We start from the raw sequence: 25,856 nt of genomic DNA, 5'->3' as shown, positions 1-25,856 counted from the left end.
GCTTGACTTACAAAACCATGTCTGACCCAACGCTGTAAGAAATGCTAAATCTAAAGAAATCCCAATCCCTCCACACCACACACTCCAGAGACCTCAACCTCATTACCACAATTAACAGAACAAGCTGGAGGGACAGATTCATAACCCAGAGACTGCCCATGCTATGGAATAGACTTCCAATACGTGTCAAGTAGAGCACCTTGCTGACTCTCTAAGAGGCATCTTGATGAGTGGATGGGAAACAGAAAATTCACCCCGGGGATAACTCCAGTGGATCTACTCGACAGACTACTCGACAGAGGCACTGGGAACCAAGGTCGGGTGGCACTATGTCAGGGTAATCCCATTGCTAGGCTTGTAAAGGCACCAGGGTCATTAGCCTAGTACACACCTATGAACTCCAACTGAGACAGGGGGAGGGTGAACTGGGGATGCTGTTGGAGTTTAGATTCATAGATTAGAATATACTAGGCTAACGACATGGGGAGCCTTTCTAAGATTAGCCAAGTCTTCCCAAAAGAATGGCATCTTGTATCCAAATAACGGTAGTGGATGCTAGGCCCGATGTAAATTTCCTATTCCCATCCACTGTGCTAGACTGTGCTTAAATTGGGCAATACACAAACTCAGCTTCACATGAACAGAAAAGCCTGTTCCATAGGAGGGGCAATTTCTGGGACACATCTGTCTCTCTAGCATATTAAGTTCAAGTCACAGACAAAACTCAAGTCCTTAGACCTTGTATTTCTGGTACTGTCTGACTTACAAATATGCAAAAGATCTGCTGAGGCCTTGTAAGCCAGGCATAGATCAACTCTCAGCAATCTACAGTAAACTAAGTAGAGGGAAAAGAATTTAAGGAGCGCTGCAGAAGGCAGGTTTGTTCCGCAATGTATTCTTTTTGTAAGAAACTTCCGAGGCAACTCTAGTTGCATATCCCTGGCCAAGTACATAATGTAGGAACACTGAACTCTAGGTTTGGTCTCATAACAGCAGAATACACAGTGGGATATTGACCTCTTTGGACCTAGTGGTCATGCCATTACTTACAAGTTGCATAACAAAACTATTGCCTCACCACTGTGGCCACAGGGTGGTTGAAGGCAAGGCTACTGTATACGTGTGTACTCAGATCCTTGACCACTGGGTCAACTCTTAGGGGCACATTAACATGGTATTTAAACCAAGATAAAACAATTTAGGGTCCAAGCAGACAGCACCTGCACTTCCCTGCAGCAGTCCTGAACAAAGTGAACAAACTCACTATGCAGATAAGAATCTTCAATAGTCACACACAGATTAAGCGCTTTCATCTGCAAACTGCAGACCATCAGAATCTGTTAAATATCGTTATGTGCTTATATAGTTACTTACAACCCATAAAATCACTAACAATAGTTGAAATTACTCATTACAATAATTTTCTTTGCAAACAACTCACAATGAACTTACTAAAATATGTAAAAAAATATATATATATTTGCTATTAGTAATACAAATTGTTCACAAGAACATAATGTAAACCAAACTCTTGCCAATACCTGCACAAGAAACACGAAAAAAGTGTGTAAAATGGCAAATTTCCATAAAAGACATAACCCAGGATAGAACTCTGGTTCTCAGATCTAAAATCTAATGCTCTATCCTCTGAGCCACAGCAACAGTTCTAAAAAGGACATGACTTTTTTATCTTCTACTGTCTCATTTCTCAGCCTGGGGTTAGAGCAACACGGTCACAATCCCACCCTTCTACTAAAGGTAGAAATAGTGACAAATAGGCTCCTCCTGCTAAGGCTACTCAGTTTTCAGGGACTCCAAAGCCTTCTTTTCCAGACAAACCAGGTGCTGTGTGACTACCCCTCTCTTCCCAGCCACAGTCCTCTCTCTTCCTGCTTGGCTTCAAACCACTCAGGATTCATGGGTTCTGTCGTTCATTCATCAGGGGTACTTCATGGTGTGGAAATCCCATCTCCTTTTATGAGCATGCCATAGCCTCCTCAAGAACAACTTCCCTTTTCCATAGAGATTCTTCAAAACCTCTTAATTCAGGGTACTATTCAAGAGGTGTCTGTGCCCGAAAGGGGGAAAGGGCCCTACTTCAGACTATTTCTACTGCCCAGGAAAGAGGGCACTTGCAGACCTATTCTAGACCTCTCACATCTAAAACACTTTTCTAGAAGTGCCTTCCTTTTGGATGCTGTCCCTTCAGGTTGTTTCCTCTCACTCCCTCAGTCCTATATGGTGTCTTTGGATCTCAAGAATACTTATTCTCCATATTCCAATCCATCCTCTTTTCAGGAAGTTTTTGCATTTCTTTGCTGCTTCCTGGCATTTTCAATTCTCTGCTTTGCCCTTTGGTCTTTCAACTGCCGCACAGGTGGTCACCAAATGCCTTGCTCCTGTGATTGTTTTCGGCTTTGAGGGATCCAAATATTTCCTTATTTAGATGACCTGTTTCAGGCATCCTCTCCAGATTCCCTTTTGCAGAATCTTCAATTTGCCATTTCCCTTCTTCGGAGCCTGGGGTTCACTATAAGTTTAAAAAATTATTCTCTGACTTCTTCTCAGGATCATGTTTTTTCTGGGTTGCAGGATTCAGACAGTGCCAGTGCTTGCATCCCTGCCCCCCTCCAAATGCCTTAACTCTCATTTCTTTCTTTCACACACTTCTGCCACTGATTCCATTACCGCCAAGGAGTTTCTGAGAGCTCTGGGTTTCAAGGCATCCACCTTTCTGATGCTCCCTCTGGCCAAACTTCACATGAGAGTGAAGTGGTTTATGAAGTCAGTGTGGTTCCAACATGCACATTCTCTAGACGTTGTGGTTCCTTTTCTTCCTTGGCTCAGACAGGAACCTCACTGGTGGACTCTGCAACTGTCGCTTGATCCAGAGATTCCTTTCTGTCCCCCTCTTCCCTCTCAGGAACTGTTCATAGAAGCTTCAGACATGGTATGGGTGGGTGGGGGGGGGGCAACATCTGGCTCCTGATGGTACAGGGGGTGTGGTCATCTCGCCAGCAGAAGGAGCACAATGTCAAAATGATGAGAGCTCCTCAGCTGGCTCTTCAGGCCTTGCATCCTCTCTCTCTCTATGGCCTCTCAAGGTTTTCACAAACAATGCCACAGTGATGTGATATATTAACAAACAGGGAGAAATGAGATCTTATCTTTTTTGCTGGTTGGCATTTCTTGTGTGGGATCTTGCTGTTAAGTATCAAGTGACTCTTCAGGCAGTTTATATTCCTTCCATTCAAAACACTGTGGCAGACACACTGAGCAGGTCCTTTACTCAGTCCCATGAATGGATGCTTCACAGGGATGTGTTTCTGGACATTATCCATCAGTGAGGTACTCCTCAAGTGGATCTTTTTGCCTCCCCTCTGAACAGACAACTTTGTCTATTTTTGTCAGAGTCCCAGGTTCTCTGGTATGGAAGGTGGATGCCCCCTCATTTTCTTGTAAGGAGATGTTTCTTTATACATTCCCTCCTCTTCCTCTCATTCCAAAAGTCCTGTTCAAAATTCAACAGGATGCTCCCAACATCTTGTTGGTGACTCGTTTTGGCCACAACAGCACTGGTTCCTTCGACTTCTGCATCTAGCCAAGGGCAATCATCATGTTACCTTACAAGGTGGATATAATCACACAAGACAAAGGATCTCTCATCCATTCCCACCTGTCCACACTTCAACTGACACTGTGGTGATAGGAGTTTGATTCCTAATGGACACCAGTTTTCAGAGGATGTGCTGCAAGTTCTGCAGGAGGCCAGGAAACATACTACTAAAATACTACTTATACAAATGGAAGAGGCTTTCCATTTGGTGTCTCTCTTGCTACCTGGACCCACTTACTGTGGATGTTCCTTTGGTTCTCCCTTATTTGTGAGAGTTGCTCACTGTTGATTTCGCCTATTCTTCTATTAACGCTCACTTAGCTATCTCTGCTCATTTTCCTGTTTCTAATCCTCTAGCTTCTAGATTTGAGGTGAAACAACTTCTTACAGGCATCCTTAATATTAGACCTTCCAGGAAGCTTGTTCTTTCTCCGTGGGATCTTAACTTTGTTTTGGAAAAGTTGACGGACTCGGGCTCCATTTGAGCCTGCTGCTTCAGTCTCCTTGCATCACTGTTCCCGAAGACTGTTCTTTTGTTAGCTCTTACTTCTGACAGACGGGTGCCCGAGTTGCAGGCCCTTATGGCTTGTCATCCTTTTCTGATCTTTCATGAGGACAGAGTGTCCTTGCACACTAACCCTTTTATGCCGAAGGTGGTTAATGAGCTTTTACTTAGCTAACCTATTAACCTGCCTACTTTTTTCACCTCTCCGCAAGATGACAGTGACAGGTTGCTGCATACTCTGGATGTGCACAGGCAACTCAGGGTTTATTTGGATAAGCATAAGGCTATTAGAATATTTGATAAGTCATTTGTTTCTTTTCATTCTACATCTTTGGGACTTTCTTTGGGACTTGCTGTATCCAAGCAAATTACTTCTTCTTGGATTTCTAATGCTATTTCCTTTTGTTGCACTTTTCATGGAAAGAGCCTTCCTTCTTCAGTTAAGGCTCATTCTGCTATATGTGTGGCTTCTGGTGCTTTTTTCAAGGGTTTAGATACTAACTCTATTTTTGAAGCAGGTATCTGGACTTCTGTGCATACCTTTACCAAGCACAAGTTAAATGGTATCTATAGAGCTAGGGTGGTTTTACTAATGCCATTCTTCATGTCTCTTTATGGGAATCTTCTGCTCCTTCCCCCTGCCCGGTTTCCTCTAAAACCTTGGCACTCTCCCAAACGGTAAAGAATATTGCAGCACTGAATGTAAGGACATACAGTTGTGTAAAATCTTACCATGGCAGTAGATGGCTTTGCCTTCAATGCTGTAATATTTGCTCCCTTCCTCCCTCCACCACCTAAGTCCCTTACCCTCATGGATGTATAGATTACCTCTTGGGTTCTTTGGACTGGTGTTCCTGCTGGGGCAATCAGTTCTGTTTAAAGTAGGCCTGAACATCACCTTTATGCCCTATGCTATGCAAGAAGCATTTGGGTGATGTTCAGTATACATTTTAAAGAAGCAACAAGTAGTCTTTGGTAGACTGCCAGATATTCTGGCTTCTGCAGCAAGGAATATACTCTGCAGCCGTGAAGGCAAGGACATCTACAGTTATGGTAATATTTTTCATTACTGTACTTTATTCCAGTACAGGTCTGACAAGCAGCTCAAAGGCCCAAAAGTCGAACTGGACAGGTGAAATTAAAAAGATCTGTGGTGGTGTCTACAAGGGTTTGGATGGTCCTGTGCCCAAAACTGCTAAAATGCTTTTAATACTATAATTAAAGCCATTATTTACTTCACATGCATTTCCTTCTCATCCCATATACCACAGAGTTTCAATGATCCAATACAAACTCTCTCAAGTTAAGTCAGAGGAGTCTGTAATGAGAATTTGAATTCTATGGAGTAAGAGTAATCTGAAATGTATCCCTAAACAGAGTTGTACCTTAATTTGTAATGTTAGGAGCTCTGTGCAAGACAGAAAATACAGTTGTGTACACTTACCATAAATGTAGATGTTCGAGTGTATTCACTGTTGCAGTCATTACAATTGGGTTATCCTGCTGGCAGGCTGCCCTCAGTCGGCCTGAATTCCAAAGTCTTGGTCCGGCGTCAGTTGCTGTCACCTCTTCCCTGAAGTCAGAGCGTCAGGGGTATAAAAGATGCAGCAGACGCCATTTTCTTCAGTTTTTCTTGCCCCAGATGTCAGGTACCCCCCAAAAGTGTAGGCTAAAAATATGTTAATAAAACATACATGCACCAAAGTATATTTTATCTTCATCTACAAGCAAATACACCACATAGGTTGTATAGATTAGAGAAGTACAGATGAGTTCCAGCAAAAGGGGGAAGGCAGGTGGGTAACCTGGACTGCAACAGTGAATACACTCGAACATCTATATTTATGGTAAGTGTACACAACTGTACTATGTTCTTCGTGTTTCACTGTTGCAGTCATTACAATTAGGTTGAATCCCAAAGCTATGGTTGGGAGGCTGGAGCTAAATAGCATTAGGGACGGCTATGAGGCCCTGCAGAACTGCAGTGGCAAAGCCTGCCCCGTACTTAGAGTGGTAAATGATAGTGCTTTGTAAAGGTGTGCACTGAACTCCAGGTAGCAGCTTCTAAAATTTCTTTGGTTGGTACTCCCCTGAGGAAGGCTGCTGAAGTGGCTGCTGCTCTGGTTGAATGAGGCCTAATGCCCTTAGGCACTGGCTTGTCATGTTGTGAATAGCAGAAACAAATGCATTGACCTATCCACTTTGAAATAGTCTGCTTTGAGATAGCCTTTCCTTGTGATCCTGCAGCATATGCCACTAGTAACTGCTGTCTTTCTGAAAACTTTGGTTCTGTCCAAGTAGAATTGAAGCTGTGTATGTCCAAAGAATGCAGAATTATCTCCCCCTTGTTCTGTGGATTTGGATAAAAGGTTGGCAGATGAATAGCTTGGTTAAGGGCCACAATGGACACTACCTTAGGCATAAATGTCGGGTCTGTCCTCAGAAAAACCCTGTCTGGATAAAAAATGATAAAAGGTTCCACAGCCATGAGTGCCTGTAACTCTGAAACTCGTCTTGCAGAAGTTATTGTTAGGAGCACAGCTGTTTTCCAAGATAAAAAACTTTATATCAGCTGTAGTGGCCGTCTCAAAAGGAGACAGGGTGAGTTTTTCCAAGACATAGTTGAGGTCCCATGCAGGTACTGGTGATCTCCTTGGGGGCCTTAAGTTTCTGGCTCCTCTGAGGTACTGCCTTAACAAAAAATGAGAAAAGATTGGTGGCTCTGTATTGTAATGAGCTGAAATGGCAGAGCCATCAAGATATGCCTTTGTCCAGCATCTCAGTTAAGTATTGCAAATTCTGAGGGATATTTGGTACAGCTGTGTCAATTCCTTGTGTCTGGTTCCAAGCACAGAATCTCTTCCATTTTCCAGCATAAGATTTTCTAGTGCTAGGCCTTCTGGCCTCCAAAATGACATCCATCACAGCTTTAGTGAGAGGTGCGGTTTGTATGACTACATTATCCGCCATGCTGCCAGATTTAAGGTCTTGAGCTGGCTGTGCAGGATCTGATTGTTTTGTTGGAACAGTAGATGAGGTATTTTAGGTAAGGTCCAAGCCGGGCATTGAGACAAGTTCCTTAGGATTGGATACCAGTACTGGCGGGGACAGTCTGGGGCAATCAGTATCATCTTTGGCTTCTCTTGTTTGACCTTTAGGAGTACCTTGGGGAGGAGAGGCATATAATGCTAAGTTTTTTTTCAGCTGAAAGATAGGGCATCCACTTTCCATGCTTGTCTGCGATAAATCCTTGTGCAGAATCTTTTTAGTTGGTAGTTGTGAGGAGAGGCAAATAGATCTATATCCGGGCATCCCCATTTCTTTGTTATCATGCTGAAGACTTGTGTATCCAATTTGCACTCGTGAGGATCCATGAGGTTTCTGCTTAGTTTGTCTGCCAGAGTATTTGTCTTTCCTGGCAGGAACTGTGCATGCAGATGTACTTGGTAAGTCAATGCTTTGTGCCACAAAGTCATGGCTAGTCTGTAAAGGGGGTAAGAATGAGTGCCTCCCTGCTTGTTTATATACCACATGACCATGGTGTAGTCTGTCTTTATCAGTAGTTGTCACGGATGAAGTAGGTCCCTGAAGGCTGTCAGGGCATTCTGAATAGCTAGCATCTCTTTTTGATTGATATGTAGATGCATTTGGTTTGCAGACCATGTGCCTTGAATACATCTTCCTGCCATGTGGGCTCCCCAGGCATAATCTGATGCATCCGTTGTTAATGTCTGCCTGGCTGGGGTTAAAGTGAATGACTGTCCTTTGTTCTGGTGACAAGCCTTCACCCATCGAAACTCCTGTTGCAGGCAGGGAATGAGAGTAATCCTTGTTTCCAGGCTGTGGCAATGTTGAGTCCAAACACTTTTTAGGTACCACTGACGTTTCCTCATATGCAGTCTTGCATATGGAATTAGTAGAATGCAGGATGCCATGAAGCCCAAAGCCTGCAGAATTTTTTCGTGCAGATAACTGGGCCTTTGTTGCCAACTTTTTGAAATAGGTAGTCAGTTGGCCTTTGTTTGTCTGGCGTGAGATAAGCCATCTGGGCAGTTGTATTTAAGCTTGCACCCAGGAATATTATCTCTTGAGAGGGTACTAGTTTTGATTTCTTTTTATTGACTGTGTACCCTAGACTTGTTAAAAATCTCTTTACAAACGCCAGATGCTGTAGTAGAATGTCCTTGTTCTCTGCTTGAATGAGGCAGTCATCCAAGTAAGGATATATTTGTATTCCTCTTTGTCTGCAGAAAGCAACTACTGGCGCCAGGCACTTTGTAAAGACCCTGGGTGCAGTAGATAAGCAGTGCAGAGAATTGATAATGCATTGAGCCTGCTTTGAATCTGAGGTATCTTCTGCATGTTTGTCTGATTGGAACATGCAGGTATGTCTCTTTTAGGTCTAAAGTCACAAGCTAGGCCTTCTTGCCCAGCATGGGCAGAAGCTGCTGTAGAGTCAACATTTTGAATTTTGGTATATCCAGGTATGTGTTTAGCAAAGATAGGTCCAGTATTGGTCTCCAAGCCTTGTTCTTTCTTAGTACCAAGAACAGTCTTGAATAAAATCCTTGTCCCTGCTCTTGCTGTGGTACTTGTTGAATGGCCCCCAGTTCCATCAGGGATGAGATTTGCTTTTGTGCCTCTGCCCATTGATTTTTTGGCAGGTCTGGCCAACCGTTTGCCCTTGGCAGGGTAAGGAAGTGAAACTTGTAGCCTTGTGACACTATGTTTAGGACCCATTTGTCCTGGGTTATTATGTGCCAATTTTGAGAAAAAAAGTGCTAGTTTCCCCCCTAACGGTACTGCCAGAAGATAAGTGCTTAGCGCAGGCAGGGAGAAGTCATTGAGACTGTCTCCTGTATGGCTGTGATTTGTCTTCTCCACATTTGGAGGTAGAAGCACACCATTGTTTAGACCTGTACATACCTTGGGGCTGGGATCTGCCTCTAGGGCATCTGGATCTGCCCCTTTGTGGCTTGTCTGACACTGGAAAGGACCAATTCTTTGTAGGCCAGTGTCTGCTAAATCTTAGAGGCTGTACCCGTAAGAAATCCTTGACCGTTTGCATAGATTTTGCTTTGTCCTCCATTTTCTTTAACACCACTTCTGCCTCAACACCAAACAAGGTGTCATGCTGTAATGGAGCATCTAATAATTTTGCTTTGACATGATCAGGCAAATTTTGTTCCTTTAACCAAGCATGCCTCCTAATGACAGAACCCGTAACAGCGGCCCTGCAGAAGGCCTCCAGAGAATCAAAACCACATTGCAAAGTATGCTTTCCAACTTGTTCAACTGCATGCAATAAATCCTGCATTTCCTTGTTTTCTGCACATTCAGAATTTATCAACATTTTCTGTTTAAGCAGTGGTATGATATATTGCTGATATTTGAGCATATGAAACTAGCAATTTAAGACCCTTATAGCCAAGGTAGCAGAAGTGTAAATCTTTTTTCCCCATCTGTCCAGTGCCCTAGAATCCCTGTCAGAGGGGGTAGGGTTTTTCGCAGTGGAAGCCTTGATCCCTTTGGGACCCTGAGAGATGGTTTCTGGGTCAGCAGTACGGTTTTTGAAAAGGAATTTATGAGAGTCAGGAGCCCTGTAGTATCTGTCTGGCTTAACAGAAGCTGGAGGTAAGGAGTCAGGGGTCAGACTAGACTCTGAAAAGACATCTACAATGTCCAACACAGGTGGAATAGCTAGGGGCCTGTGTTGTGGTAGTAAAACAAAGTCTCTGAGCCTTTTCTTAGATTCTGAAAAATCTTGGCTCTCCCAGTGGAAATGTTCCCTCATGGTATGCAAGGTTTCCCCAAACGAGTAGTCCTTAGGAGGAGAGGCTGAAGGGATAGATTCTTCAGCATCAGAATTCTCATAGGGAGGAAGTGAGTATTCCTGATCAGAAGAGGAATCGGAAGAAATGGAAACCTGATCTGAAGATTCATAGTCTGTCTCTTGCCTAGGCCTTTTATCAGGAGGAGGATGGGAACCCCTGATCAAAGTAATTAAGTCTTCGGCCATTTTGAGCATCTGTTTTTTTAACATGGAGGCCTGTCCATGAGGCTATTGGACTTGTTTCTTTGTCTTTAAAGGTGCTTTAGTCTTTGCCTTTGAGGCTGAAGTCGTTTTAATGTATAACTGAGTAGGTCTGAAAACACCCTCAGAAGCCGATGCCTGCTCAGCGGCTCCGGACCCATCTGAGGGGTCCGAGGGTCCAATACCTTGAGTTTCCAGCTGCCTAGTCGATTCCACGTGGGAGTCGGTAGCGGCCTGCGGCTCTAAGGTAGTGGGTGTCAGGGGCTGCAAAGGCGCCTTACTGAGAACTGGCGACTGGCTTAGAAGAAGCCTTGTCAGTTTTGGACCTCGGTTGCCTGCCCTTTTCATTTTCTTTGCGTTTTTTATGAATTCCGGTAGTCGGATGGCTATCCAACGACATCGTATAATTCAATCTTCTGCCAAATTAGTTAAATGCAAAATCATACTGACGCTTAATAGTGCATTGGTTAAATCTAGCACAAAACCGACAACTAGCAACGTCGTGGTCAGGGCCTAGGCAAGGAATACAGTAAGAATGAAAGTCTTTATGAGGTATTTGCTTCCCACAAGAAATACAATTATAAACTTTTTCTGACATCAGTCTGGAGCAAGAAAAAAGTTTCCCCAACGGGGTACTTAGCTGTTAATGAAGACTTCGGATCTGAAATTCGAACACGAAAATCTCAGGAGTCGGCCAATCGGCACTTGCGAACTGCTTCTGCTTCGGGCACCATGCGGCAAGAAAGACAGAAGAAAATGGCATCTGCTGCATCTTTTATACCCCTGACGCTCTGACATCAGGGAAGAGGCGACAGCAACCGACGCCGGACCAAGACTTTGGAATTCAGGCCGACTGAGGGCAGCCTGCCAGCAGGATAACCCAATTGTAATGACTGCAACAGTGAAACACAAAGAACATCAGAAAAGGGGTTCCAGTTGCTTGGAATGCTGGCACTATTCATTCCTGAGGTATCACTGCAACTTAATCATGTGCAGTCTTGCCAATGGGACCATTAAGTATGCATAGTGGCCATGTACACAGGATCCTGCAAACTCCTTTAAATTAATATACTTTTCTAGAGTTGTCTAGAGAGGAGTGCGGGAGAGAATACCTTGCCTACTAGGAAGAAAATCTTCTGGAGTTTTGCTTCCAACAATGATCCCAGAAACATTCCTTTATTTGTGAGGTCAAATCAGACTCAGATGTTCAGAACTGAAAGACCCAATCTTTGAAAACATGTTGGAGTGAAATTCAAGGCCTAATGACTTTCTTCTAAGGAGTCTGTTTGAATCAGGCAATCATTCGGGTAGTACTGATGTATGTACTGCAATACATCATTGCTGGAGTTAAGTTAGTTTGTAAAGGAACTGGGTGTGGCAGACAGCCAAAGGGCAAGTAGGTGAACTGGAAATTATCCCCAATTACTTTGAACCGAACCTTAGGAACTGTCTTGTGGGCCCTAGGAGTGGGAATATGTAGGTACACTTCCTTAAGGACCAGGGTGAACAAGAAAAACTGAGGTGATAATGGTGGCAGAAAGATTAAAGCATCAGCATTTTGAATTGCGGAAAAATTATGAACTTCCACCCTGAGCTAGTGTTGCTAGATCAATTGTTAGAGGACACCTTCAAAATCTGGTCTGCTTTAAAACTGCAGTCTGCATCCTTGACTCGAAGTTCAAAACCTACTGGTTCAGATTAATACTTTCACATTATTTCATAAAATTTTCACTTATTTATTTATTTAACATTTGTTTACCGGGAAAGTCCAACTTGGAACAAGCCAATTTTCAGAGGAGGCCCTAGGAGAAATGCTCCAGATGAATGTCTTAGTAACGTGGGAGGAAACCAGAATACTCACAGAAAACCTTCACGAATGCAGGGAGAACATGCAGACTCTGCACAGAAGGCACTCCAGCTAAGAATCGAACCAGAGAACCTCTTGCTGTGAGGCGACAAAGCTACCGCTGCACCACTGTGCCGTATGATCCTAAGCATATTTCTATCTTTCAGGAAAGTAGAGGAGGGAAACGTTCTGGGTTTGAGTGTAAGGAGGACTGGAATGGGATTTCTAAAAAAGGGGCAGAATGACTGAGCCATAGTTGTTTTCTCAAGGAGGCACAGCTCAGTGGGCTGTCAGACTTCTCCTTAGACCTTGCTTGCCATTCATTTCTGTAGATGGACAATTTCCTTTACTGGGTTTGTATTTGTCTTGTTTATAGAGTATAACGGTCAGTACTTGGTGCAATGAAGCACACTGGTGCACTAATCTAATCACACCAAAGAAGGACCTCAAAGCCCCCAAAGTATACTTCTCAGGTTCAGCTCAAGATTAGAGAGTTTTACTACTTTCACTCCCACCCTGCTACATCTAAAAATCAAAGGCAGCAACCAAATAGGTGCCTGCCGGACCTCTCACACCTGCCTGGCCCCTTACTTTGTATCCAGAATAACGGACCTACATAACGTATTCTCCATATCTGTTGCAAAATCACTAGGCAGGTGATGGGGCACACAAAGGTTACTATCCATTATGACAGCTTAAGAACCCTCACAGAACTCAGTTGCCTTGAAATAACCCTGGCAAGCATTTATCCTTTTGAGTATGAGATCTTTCACTCACTCCTGAGCAAATTACTATAGCCTTCTCACAGCTGATCAACTTCAGGGTGGTACTACTAGCATAACTTCTCCATTCCCCTTTAAGGTCCCCTAGGGATGGGGAATTAGACAGGGCTGAGGTCCTTATTTCTCAGAAAGACAGGAATGAGGAGTCCTTTCCTTCCAATAGTACTTCATAAGATGATACTTCTTTTGGGGAACAACCCAACTCATGTTACTTTTCCTTCACTCAGTCAAAAATAATGGGACAAAAAAGGAGTAATAATTGAGCACTCTGCCCCTTAAGCAGAAATTACAAAGGGGAAATAAGGACAGTGGCCATACACAGACAGACAAAGCCATTTTGCAGTTGCTAACAACTCTGTTCCCTCAAGTGAACTTAAAGAGGAAATGGTGGTAATGACAGAAGCACATAAACACCCACAAAAAAGAGGACTGTTATTAGGTTATTGGATACCAGATTTGACATCCTGGCAGTTTGAATTCCTTTAATGAAACTACAGCTGAAAGTTATGAATCTGTAATGACACACTGCTACCATTTTGTTGTGAACATTTATGAACTTACAGAAATTTGAGGACTGAACTGAAACACTACACAAAGTAAAAGAAAGACACCCACTTTTATCAAATAAACTTTAAATCACCTAATGATTGTAAATAAGTTTGCTTACATATGCAGTAAACACTTCAATGATGCATCAAGGTCAGTCTCTTAAAATCTTAATAAAGGTTAGTATGCATAAGAGTACTATTTTGAGAGAAAAAAGAAGCTTGAAAAAATCTTACCCATATAAGTAATAGAAAAATGATAGAAGATAAAATGCTAGTTTGCACCATCCTTCCTTTTGACAGTATGCTAAAATATCAGCGTTCATGATGGTCGTAGGGTCGTACAATCCTGGTCCACTCATAACAGGCCTGCTCATGTACCTAGAACACACATGCAACAAGTTGCATATAAAACTTAAATATACACACCATACTAAAAAATCCATGATCTATTAAAATGAAAATATATTTCCAGGTGAAATGCAATCTGAAGTATTCTGACAGTTGCATTACGACTATTTCTTATTAAAATAGTTCTACAGTAGCAAAAACTCTTCTATATGACCCACACAGCATTACGTGACCTGTTCTGGAACATGATTGCTCCTTACATGAAATGCAGCAAAACACGGAGGCTGAGTAGCTACAAAGGTTGGTCTGCTTTAACAAAGAGTTTGTGAGGACAATGGTTCTCAAAAGTGACACTCAAGAACTCACAATGTGATCAGAAATTTCAGATGGCATGCCAGGCAGACTGAGCCAAGATGGAGCCTCATCCACTGGTTCTTTAAGCACTAATATTTATACACGGATAGCAAATATCCTGTAAAGGCAGACTGTCTTTAACTTGGTAAAGAATATGACCATGCCAGTCAATATCTAAGACACTGGCAGTGGATACTCTAGCTTGTTCCATTTCTGAATGGGTATTCAGACAAACACTTGACTGACCTCTCTTGGGATGTGTGAAGGTGTTCCAATACTGCAGTATCATATACATGTAGTACTATGTTCAAGGACCTCTAAGATGTGATAAAAGATTCAAATGTATTATATGTCAGCACCACAGGTAATGACTTTGAACTACCGCCACCCCTAAAGCACCCTCTTAACTATGCTCGATCTCTATATTGTGCCATACACATGAGTTTTCTGATCAATTACTGTCAATAACCCCATAATCATATCATATCTAGGCTGCAGTACAGTTTTGCTCTGATAGCATGTATGAGGCCCAAAGAATCAGGAGTTGAACTGCTATCTCCCAGGTTACAAGAGCCAGTCTGCAGAGAAGGCAAATCTGGTACACTTCTGTTTATATACTGCATCACTGAGGTGCTGCATATGTACACTTGCACAGGTCCTGGAGACCAGAGAGGATTCAAGGCTTTTAAAGCATTAATGACAGCCAACAACTTTCATATGCTTCTTGTCTATCCAATTGGTCCCACAGAGCTTGCACTTTTACCTCCCTTGAAACTGCTTCCCATGCCAGGTCTGAAGTGTCTGTGGTGACTGACTGGAGACGGTTTAGAAAGGAAAACAGCTTAAGAATCATGGTCTACCCATAAGCCCAGACAGACTTGAGGCACCACTGTATTTTCCTTATGTGCAGTCTGGCAAGGACAACAATATTACTGACACAATGTACCCCAGAATCCTGAGAAACGCCTGTGCAGAAAAAAGAAGTTATGTACTCACCATAATGTTCCATCCGAGTAGTTATACTTCATTTTTATACTTCATTTTTCTGCAACCTGTGGCAGCAGGGAGAAGGCCTTTGGCTACTAGCTTGGCCTTCCAATCCCTAAGCCCCTCGGATTAAAACCAGAACAGATAGCACATTGAGTGGACAAATGTGCCACTCCCAAGCAAATTAATTAAAGTGTGTGACTATCAGCAGGGGAGAGCTTATGGCCACAGTCTGTACATTTTTTGAAAACAGGCTTCGGCTGATCAGCCATAGTCCTGCACCCAAAAGTACAAACACTACCTACCAGAAAAACCATACACAAACACAGGTAGGGGAAGGGCAGGCCTAACTACTACTCAAAACAAAAACAAAAACAAAAACAAAAAAAAAAAAAAAAAAAGTTTTATAGAAACACCAATGAACAAGCGACATGCTAAACAAGGGGAGGAAGGAAATATTCACTCAAACACACACTAGATACAAGAAATAATACCACTTACTATCCCTGAGCTCAGAGCAAAGGAGACCACGATGCACACTACTGGCGCGGCAAACGAGATCTGAGGAAGATAGGAGATGGTAGGGCATTATGGGTAAGGGGAGGAGCTTGGAGCAGATGCTAGAAAAAAACTTGCCAGCTTGCATCCGATATGGATCCGTATCCCACAGGTTGCAGATAAAATTAAGTTAACTACTTCAGACTGTGATTTTGGGTGGAGAAACCCGGGAAGAACCAATGGGAAATACAGTTGTGTACACTTACCATAAATGTAGATGTTTGAGTGTATTCACTGTTGCAGTCATTACATTTGGGTTATCTGCTTGAAGTAGCTCTCAGTTGGCCTGATTAACAAAGTCTTGGGTCCTACGTCTGTTGCGGTCTCTTCTTCCGTGACGTCAGGTCGTCAGGGGTATATAAAACATGCAGTTGGCATCATTACATCAGTTTTTCTTGCCCCAGATGTCAGGTGCCCCCCTAATGGGAAGCAATTAAATCTATAAATATACAAGGTTATACCTTCAACAAAAAAGCAAATATACCAAAAGCATTGAAAAGGAGAAGAGGTATAGCCAAAATAAGTCAGGGGGCTGCAGGGAGGGTAACCAGGACTGCAACAGTGAATACACTCTAACATCTACATTTATGGTAAGTGTACACAAATGTACTATGTTCTTCGTGTTTCACTGTTGCAGTCATCACATTTGGGTAGATTCCCAAAGCCAAGGATGGGAGAAGGAAATTTAGATAGCATTAAGACCAGCTATAAGGCCCTGCAAAATTGCAGTAGCAAAGCCAGCTCTGGATTTAGAGAAAATTGGTAGATGGTAATGCTTTGTGAAAGTATGTACAGAACTCCAGGTAGCAGCTTCTAGGATGTCCCTGGTAGGTACGCCTCTGAGAAAGGCTGTAGAGGTAGATGCAGCCCTGGTTGAGTGGGGTCTGATCCCCTGTGGGATAGGTTTTCCATGGTGCTTGTAGCAGAAATTAATGCAATGGCCTATCCATTTGGAAATGGTTTGCTTTTAAATAGCCTTCCCTCTGCCCCTGCAGCAAATGCCACCAGTAGTTCAGATTTCCTTTGAGGTTTAGTCCTGTCCAAGTAGAATCTAAGTTGTCTGTGCACATCTAAGGAATGCAGTATCCGTTCCCCTTTGTTCTGTGGATTAGGAAAGAAGGTAGGCAAATGAATGGACCGATTCAGGGCCACACTGGATACCACCTTGGGCATGAAGGAGGGATTCGTCCTGAGGGACACCCTGCCCGCATGAAAGATGATGAAAGGCTCCACTGCCATAAGGACCTGTAATTCAGATACCCTTCCTGCTGAAGTGATTGCTAAAAGGAAAGCTGTTTTCCAAGAAATGAATTTTAAGTCTGCAGGAGCAACTGGCTCGAAAGGAGGAAGAGTGAGTTTCTCAAATACAAATTTAAGGTCCCAGGCTGGAGTTGGAGCTCTGCTGGGTGGTCGTAACTTTCTGGCCCCTCTGAGGAACTGCTTGAGCAGTGGATGAGAGAAGAGGAGAGGTTCTGTTTTTTAATAAGCTGAAATGACTGCCCTTGTGAAGCATCTCAGTTAAGTATTGTAAAATCTGATGTAAATTGGGCACTGCTGTGCTCATCCCTTGAGACTGGTTCCAGGCACATAATCTTTTCCATTTTTCAGCATACGATTTTCTAGTACTAGGCCTCCTTGCCTCTAAAATGATATCCATCACTGGTTTACTGAGGGATGGTAAAGGAGAGATTAGGTAATTAGCCAGGCTGCTGGATTCAGTGTTGAAGCTGAGGGTGCAGAATCTGGTTCTCCTGCTGAGACAATAGGGTAGGAGTCTGAGGCAGGTGCGATGGGGCCAACAGTGACACACTGCGCAAGAGGGGCCACCAGTGCTGGCGTGGCCAGTCTGATGCAATCAAAATCGTCATTGGTTTGTCTTGTTTGATCTTTAGTAGTACTTTGGAGAGCAGAGGAGGAAAGGCATAAACTGATAGTTTTTCCAGCTGAAGGACAGAGCATCCACTTTCCAAGCTTGTTTGTGGGGAGTCCTTGTGCAACATTTGTCCAATTGATAGTTCTGGGTGGAGGCAAACAGGTCTATATCTGGGCTCCCCCCATTTGCTTGTCAACAAGTTGAAAATCCTTGGTTCCAGTTTCCACTCGTGTGTGTCCATGAGGTTTCTGATTAGTTTGTCTGGCTAGTCTGCAGAGGGGGGGGGGGGGTAAGAATTTGTACACCCCCCCCCTGCTTGTTTATGTACCACATAACAGTGGTGTTTTCAGTCTTTACCATTAACTGCCCTGGAAGAATATGGTCCTTGAAGGCTGCCAGAGCACTCTGTACAGCTAACATTTCTTTTTGATTGATATGCAGGTGCATTTGATTTGGGTTCCATTTGCAATGAATACACTTCCCTGCCAGGTGAGGCCCCCATGCATAGTCTGATGCTTCTGTGTTAGGGTTTGGGCGGCAGGGGTAGTGTGAATGGTAGTCTCTTGTTTTGGTGGCAGGCCTCTGCCCACCAAAGGAACTCTAGGCGTAGGCAAGGTATGATAGGAATCATTGCTTCTAGATCCTGAGAATGTTGACACCATTGGCTTTTTAGATACCATTGTAGTTTCCTCATATGCAGTCTTGCATATAGAATTAGAAGAATGCAGAAGGCCATGAACCTCAAGGCTTGTAGTATTTGCCTTGCAGATAGCAGAGTTTTTGTGGCCACTTGTTTGAAGTAGGTTGTCAAAAGAATTTGATAGTCTGGCATGAGGAAAGCCATCTGGGAAGTTGTATTCAAGCTTGCTCCCAGGAATATAATTTGTTGACAGGGTGCCAGGTGTGATTTCTTTTCGTTTATGTGTACCCCAGACAAGTTAGCACCCTTTGTACAAAGGCCAGATGATTCAAAAGTGTCCTGGCTTTCTGCCTGAATTAGACAATCGTCCACGTATGGGTATATTTGAATATTTCTTTGCCTGCAAAATGCAATGACTGGAGCTAGGCACTTTGTGAATACTCTGGGCACAGTAGATAAGCCAAAGGGCAGTGCGTGCAGCTTGCTTTGAAGAGAAGGTATCTTATGCAAGATTCCCTGACTGGGATGTGCAGGTATGCTTCCTTTAAATCTAGTGTTGCCAACCAAGCGTCTTTGCCTAGCATAGGGAGCAACTTTTGAAGAGTCAGCATCTTGAATTTTGGAATCACCAAAAAGAGGTTTAGAGTAGACAGGTCAAGGACAGGACATCATGAATAGTCTTTTCTGGGTACCAGGAAAGGTCTAGAGTAGAAACCTTGTCCATTTTCCTCTTCTGGTACCAATTGAATAGCCCCCATGCTTGAGAGAAAGTACTTGCTTTTGGGCCTCTGCCCACTGATTTGGGGGTAGATCTGGCCACCTGCTTGGTGTTGGCAACGTGTGGAAGTGAAATCTGTATCCCTGGGACACTATTTAAAACCCATTTGTCCTGGGTAATGAGTTCCCAGTTCTTTGCATGAAGAGCAATCTTTCCCCCCAAAGGGGCAGTCAGTTGAGAGGTGCTTGGAAGTTTTAAAAAGAAGTCATTGAGACAGTTTACCATAGGGGGGAGTTTTATTACTCCCAAATTTGAAAGTGGAGACCCCCCCCCACTGCTTAGTCCTGTGCGTACCCTGGGACTGAAGCCTGGGAGCTCTGCTGGACCTGGGTTTGGACTGAGAAGGTCTGGAAGAGGCAGGAAAGGACCAGTTTTTGGAAGGCCAATGTCTACTAAACCTTGGAGGTTGTACTTGTAAAAAATCTTTAACAGTTTGCATAGATTTAGCTTTTTCCTCCATCTTTTTAAGAACTTCTTCTGCCTTGTTGCCAAACAGGCGATCCTAGTTTAAGGGAGCATCCAGTAATTTTGCTTTAACATGATCTGGCAAGGATTGCTTCTTGAGCCAAGCATGCCTTCTAAGTACAAACCCAGTTACAGCAGCCCTGCAAGATGCCTCTAGTGAATCAAAACCACATTTTAAAGTATGTTTTCCAACTTGTTTAGCTGAATGCAGTAAATCTTGTAAATCCTAATTTTCAGCACAATCAGGAATCAACATCATTTTCTGTTTAAGCAATCCAATAATATGCTGCTGATACTTTAACATATGAAACTGGCAGTTTAAGGCCCTAATGGCCAAAGTTGCACACGTGTGTACCTTCTTACCCCATCTATCCAGCGCCCTGGAGTCTCTAGCAGAGGGGGTAGAATTTCTGGCAGTAGTAGCTTTAATGCCCTTGGGTCCCTGTGAAATGGTCTCAGGATCCACAGTAGGATTTTTAAAAAGGAACTTGAGAGAGTCAGGAACCCTGTAATATCTATCAGGTTTTCTGGGAGGTAGAGAGTCAGGGACCAAGCTAGATCCCGAAAAGGCATCATCAACAATGCCTAGTACAGGAGGTATGGCTAAAGGCCTGTGCTGGGGCAGGAGTAAGAAATCCCTAAGCCACTTTTTACAATCAGAGAAATCCCAACTTTCCCAATGAAAGTGCTCCCTGAGAGTATGCAAGGTTTCACCAAGAGATAAATCCTTGGGGGGGGGGGGTAGAGGGAATAGGGTCCTCTGCATCAGAATCCTCATAGGTAGATGAGGGTAAATCCTGGTCATCAGAGGAAACAGAAAATTCAGAATCCTGGTCAGAAGTATCATAAGCAAACTCAGTCCTAGGTCTCTTAGAGGGGGAAGGTTGGCTTCCCCAAGTAATAAGGTCTTCAGCCACTCATCATTTGTTTTTTAGGAATAGAGGCCTGACCATGCGGTCTGGGCATCAGTTTTCTCGGCATGGTTCGAGTTTTAGGCATTAAAGAAGATAGCATCAGTTTAATACACAAGTCAGTAGGGCCTGAATACACCCTCAAAAGCTGGTGCCGGCACAGCGGCTCTGGACCCATCCAAGGTAGAGACATCCACAGGTTACACAGGTGAAGCATCTCACGGCATACCGGACTCTGAACGGGTCTCAGTAGAGGTCTGCAAATCTGAAGTAGGGAGCATCAGGGGCTGCGAAAGCTCCTCACTGAGTACAGGCGACTGGCTTAGAAGCGTCGTCAGCAGCTTTGGACCTAGGCGACCTGTCTTTGTCTTTATCTTCGCATTTTTTTGGCATGCCGGTAGTCGGATTGCTTACCGAAGTCATATGAGGATAAGTGAACCAAGCACCAAAATATTAAGAAGCGAAAATATATAGATGACGGATAGTTCGGGGTTTAAAATAAGGCACAAAACCTACAGCGAGGTATGTCGTGGTCAGGGCCTAGGCAAGGAATACAGTACAAATGAAAATCTTTATGAGGTATTTGCTTTCCACAACTAATGCAATTATTTACTCTTACTGACATCAGTTTAGAGCAAGAAAAAGATTCCTCAATGGGGGGTACTTAGCTTTTAAAAGACAAAGAAAATACCTATTATGCACCAAGTTCCTTCGCAAATGAATGTACAAGCAGCTACAATAATCCAAAAAATATTGCAAAGGCACGGCTCCAGGTTAGAGCAATCAGTTAAAATACCAGTCCAGGTTAAAATCTTGAAAAATAGATGTAAATCCACAGAGGCAATAGTAAATTCAGCAGGCCAACTTTTAATGAACACAAGCGCTTTCACATTCAGCTTCTTCAAGTGTATGAATGAGTCTAAAAAAACCACACCTTATATATACACATATAAAATCACATGACATCAATTATTTAAAATTTAAAAATACATGATCAAAAGTATCAATACTATAATAATACAAATAAAACATCTTTGTCATAGAGAAATTAAATAGCAATAATTATAATCATAAAATTAAAAAATATTATACTAAAATTTCTATCTACATAAAGGTCTTTTAGATAATAACGGTTTAATAGGGGCACAGTCATTCAGGCCATGGCCATAATTGGCTCGGAGTCTCACTATCCACTGTGCCTCTAACTCCTCTGTTTTAGACCTAATATTTCCTCTTCTAATATTTAAAAAAGTCCTACCCATCACTAAAAATTTAAAGCTGTGCTGCTCATCTGTACTTGCAACATGTTTTGCAAGAGCTTTAGTACCACTATTTTTTCCTATGTGATATAAATGTTCTCTTATTCTTTCTTTTAAGGTACGATCAGTTTTACCTATATAAAATTTACTACAGATGCTGCAGCTTGCTAAACAGACCACATGTAAAGTATCGCATGTAGCACCTACTTTAATATCAAAAACTTCACCTGTGTCTGGATGTTTAAAAAGTTTTTCAGAAGATATATAGTCACAATACCTACATTTTCCACAATGTTTAGTACCTACTACTGTTGTATTATATGTGCGTTCCTTATTATTGCATAACCTTTGTTTCAATGACTTTCTATTCCTAAACGAAAATTGGGGTCTTATACCCACTATTTCCTTAATACGATCGTCCGTCATTATGTTCCAATGGTCATTAATGACTTTAGTATAAATGTTAACATCTCTGGTATAACTAAATGACATTCTAAATTGTTTATTCAGTATATGTTTATTTTTAGGTAGTCTTTCTGAAAAATAAGGTTTTAGCAGTAGTATCTCTTAATTTACTAATTGCTGACGAATTATTCTGAATTAAGTCATAAATTCCTTGTAGACACTTCCTAAAATTAATTCTGTTTCCCATACTGACAAAACTAAATTGGCATAGCTGTTCGAACAAGAAAGTACAGTTTTGTACCTACCATAAATGTAGATGCTCGAGTGCTAATACAGCTGCAGTCATAACAGATGGGTTCTCCTGCCGTCAGGCGGGTCCTCGGTCGGCCGAATTCCAAAGTCTAGGTCCGGCGTCGGTTGTCGTCACTTCTTCCCTGACGTCAGTGCGACAGGGGTATAAAGGAACCAGCCGACGCCATTTTCTTCAGTTTTTCTTGCCCCAGATGTCAGGTGCCCCCAGAAGGAAGGCAATACATAAATTTATGTAATAAAGCAATGCAATATAATCAAAATACAGTAGTTGTAAGCAAATACACCATAAATGAATACCCCAATCAGTTTGTATGAGGAGATGTTAGCCAATAGGCCTGTCCCAAGAGGGGAAGGAGGGAGGGAAACCTGGACTGCAGCTGTATTAGCACTCGAACATCTACATTTATGGTAGGTACAAAACTGTACTATGTTCATCGTGCATACAGCTGCAGTCATAACAGATGGGTAGAATCCCAAAGCTAAGAAAGGAGTGGTACGCACTAGGTGGAACTAGGAGGAGCCAGGATGCCCTGCAAGACTGCAGTGGCGAAGCCTGCTCTAGTTTTGGAGTATAATGCTAGGTGGTAGTGCTTGGAGAAGGTATGCACAGAACTCCAAGTGGCTGCTTCCAAAATATCTTTGGTAGGAACTCCTCTGACGAAAGCTCTGTGGCCCTTGTGGAGTGAGATCTGATGCCTGCAGGTACAGTTTTACCATGAAAAGAGTAACAAAAGCGTATGCAGTGGGCTATCCATTTTGAGATTGTCTGTTTGGAAATTGGCTTCCCTTGAGCTCCTATAGCATAGGACACAAAGAGCTGTTCTGTTTTTCTGAAAGGCTTTGTTATGTCCAAATAATAACGCAGCTGTCTGTGGATGTCCAAGGAATGTAGTAGTCTCTCCACTTTGTTTTGAGGATTAGGGTAAAAGGTAGGTAAAGTGGACAGCCTGATTCAAAGCTACCCTGGATACCACCTTTGGCATAAAGGACGGGTTGGTTCGTAATGAGACTGTCCTGATGGAAGATGATAAAAGGCTGCACAGCCATGAGGGCTTGTAGTTCAGATACCCTGCGAGCTGAGGTGATAGCCAGAAGGAAAGCTGTTTTCCAAGACAAATATTGCAAATCTGTTGAGGCAGCTGGCTCAAAAGGAGGCAAGGTCAGCTTTTCTAGAATGAAATTGAGGTCCCAAGCAGGTATTGGTCGTTTCCTTGGGGGTTTTATATTCTTAGCCCCTCTGAGGAACTGTCTTAAGAGGGGGTGAGAGAATAAAGGTGGATCAGTGTTGTATTCTGCAGAAATGGCTGAGGAATGGATTTTGATGGAGGAAAATTAAAGTCCACTGCTTAGCAGCTCAGCTAAATACTGTAATATTTGAGGTAAATTCAGTTTTCCAGGATGCTGGCCCTTTTTCTCATTCCAGGCACAAAACAGTTTCCATTTTGCGGAGTAAGCTTTTCTAGTAGACGGCCTTCTGGCCTCCAAAATGACATCCTGCACCTCCTTGGAGAGTAGGGTCTGTTGTGATGTTAAGGAATCTTCCATGTGGCCAGATTGAGTGTTTTCAGCTGACTGTGAAAAGTTTTGAAGCTGTGCTGAGTCAAAAGAAGAGGCATTAGAGGTAGGGTCCATGGTGGGGAATGCGTCAGGCTCCTCAGGAGTGGGTACCAGTGCTGTCTTGGCCAGTCTGGAGCAATGAGAATCATCTTTGGTCTGTCTGCTCTGGTTTTTAATAGAACTTTGGGCAGCAGAGGAAGAGGCGGAAAGGCATAATCTGTCATTGTTGTCCAACTGAAAGAGAGAGCGTCCACTCTCCAGGCCTGTGGATGAAAGGTCCTTGAGCAGAATTTTGTCAACTGGTGATTTTTTTGGGAGGCAAAGAGATCTATGTCTGGCCTTCCCCATGCTTGTATTATCTCTGTAAAAACTTGAGGATGCAACTTCCATTCGTGTGGATCTGTCATATTTCTGCTCAGGTTGTCTGCCAGCGTGTTTTCCTTGCCTGGCAAGTACTGTGCTTGAAGTTCAATTTGTAATTCCAGAGCCATGTTCCAAAGTGACATGGCCAGCCTGCATAGGGGGTATGAATGGGTTCCTCCCTGTTTGTTTATGTACCACATTACTGTGGTGTTGTCTGTCCTTATCAATAGTTGACCTAGATGCAGAAGGTCTTTGAAAGCTATAATAGCATTTATTACCGCTAGCATTTCCTTTTGATTGATGTGAAGGTGCTTTTCTTGTTGGGACCATTTGCCCTGAATGCACCGATCTGTCATGTGCGCCCCCCAGGCGTAGTCAGAGGCGTCTGTTGTGATTACTTGATTTGCTTGAGGCTTGCAGAATGGGAAACCTGTGTTTGTTTGGCATGCTTGAGCCCACTACAGAAATTCCTTTTGAAGACATGGAACTAGTGGTATTATTGCTTCCAAACTGTGGCTGTGTTGAGACCACAGGTTTTTCAGGTACCATTGAAGTTTTCTCATATGAAGCTTTGCACATGGGATTAGTAGGATGCAAGATGCCATGAATCCCAGAGCCTGCAGGATTTTCCTTGCAGTCAGCCTGGTGAAATTTGCTAGTTTTCTGAAGTATTGAGTTAGTTGCCCCTGTTTCTCTGGCGTGAGGTAGGCCATCTGGGTGTTTGTGTCCAAGTTGGCACCCAGGAAAATTATTTTCTGAGAGGGTATTAGCCTTGATTTCTTTTTGTTGACTATGTATCCCAGAGAATTCAACAACATTATTACAAAAAGAGAAAATCTGTCTTCATCAGAACATCATAACAAGATGACATGACGGCTTATATATGACAACTGATCAAAACCCGCCCTAGTATATAATTAATCAATTAAATCAGTGGTCAAGCAATAAACATTACTAATAAATAATTTAGTTAGTTTACTAAACTGGATTAAACTCAAAAATATATATTCTAGAGAGGCAAAAAAAAAAATATGTACATGCTCATGTAATCAAATAAATAAAAAAAATATTAATACTGGTATATGAATATGTAATGTATTGGAACACATATCTCTAATTTGTATATATACACAAAAAAATGATAATACTACTGAAAATTGTAAAAAGTAATACATGGGGCAACCCCCAATACATATGTACAAAATCATGATAATAATAAAAATATTAATATACTGGAGTATATGAATATGTAAAATGTTGGAACATATCTATTAAGCAGTATATAAACATTAAAAATGATAATACTACTGAAAAATTGTAAAAGTAATACATGGGGCAACCCCCCAATACATATGTAAATACATAAATACATAAATAAATAACTAGAGGCTTGGTGGGAATCATTTCATTAACTTGATTTCCCCCACTATAGCCTTGATGTTTACCCCCCTCTAGTTTGGGATAAACAACATCTAAGATCCCAAATTGAACATCCTACACTGTGGACCAAACACTAAGATATATAACGTGTTTGGATAAACAGTTACCATGGAGAACCAAATTAATGCTAGGTACATCTAAAATATTTATATTAAATACAATTGGCCACATCTTTATGGCCTGTTCCTCTTGTCCTAGTTTGTTCTGGAATTTTGATTTTAATTCAATTATTCTTTTAAGATTATTTCAAGACTAGTATATATATGTGTTCCGTC

General features: G+C 42.5%; 1 protein-coding gene across 1 annotated transcript in view; it reads right to left on the bottom strand.

Moving 5' to 3' along the window:
- Positions 1-25,856, bottom strand: part of LOC122797029 (protein cornichon homolog 1-like) — a 564,384-nt gene that overhangs the window by 251,664 nt on the left and 286,864 nt on the right. Inside the window, exon 6 of the mRNA XM_044065802.1 lies at positions 13,566-13,709. Within this exon, the coding sequence (XP_043921737.1) occupies positions 13,566-13,709 (144 nt within the window). The remainder of the gene's footprint in view (positions 1-13,565; positions 13,710-25,856) is intronic.

This window comes from Protopterus annectens, chromosome 3.part0 (genome assembly GCF_019279795.1).
Source record: "Protopterus annectens isolate FY-2018-M chromosome 3.part0, PAN1.0, whole genome shotgun sequence".
NCBI lineage: Eukaryota > Metazoa > Chordata > Ceratodontiformes > Protopteridae > Protopterus > Protopterus annectens.
This window is presented reverse-complemented; position numbering and strand designations above follow the sequence as displayed.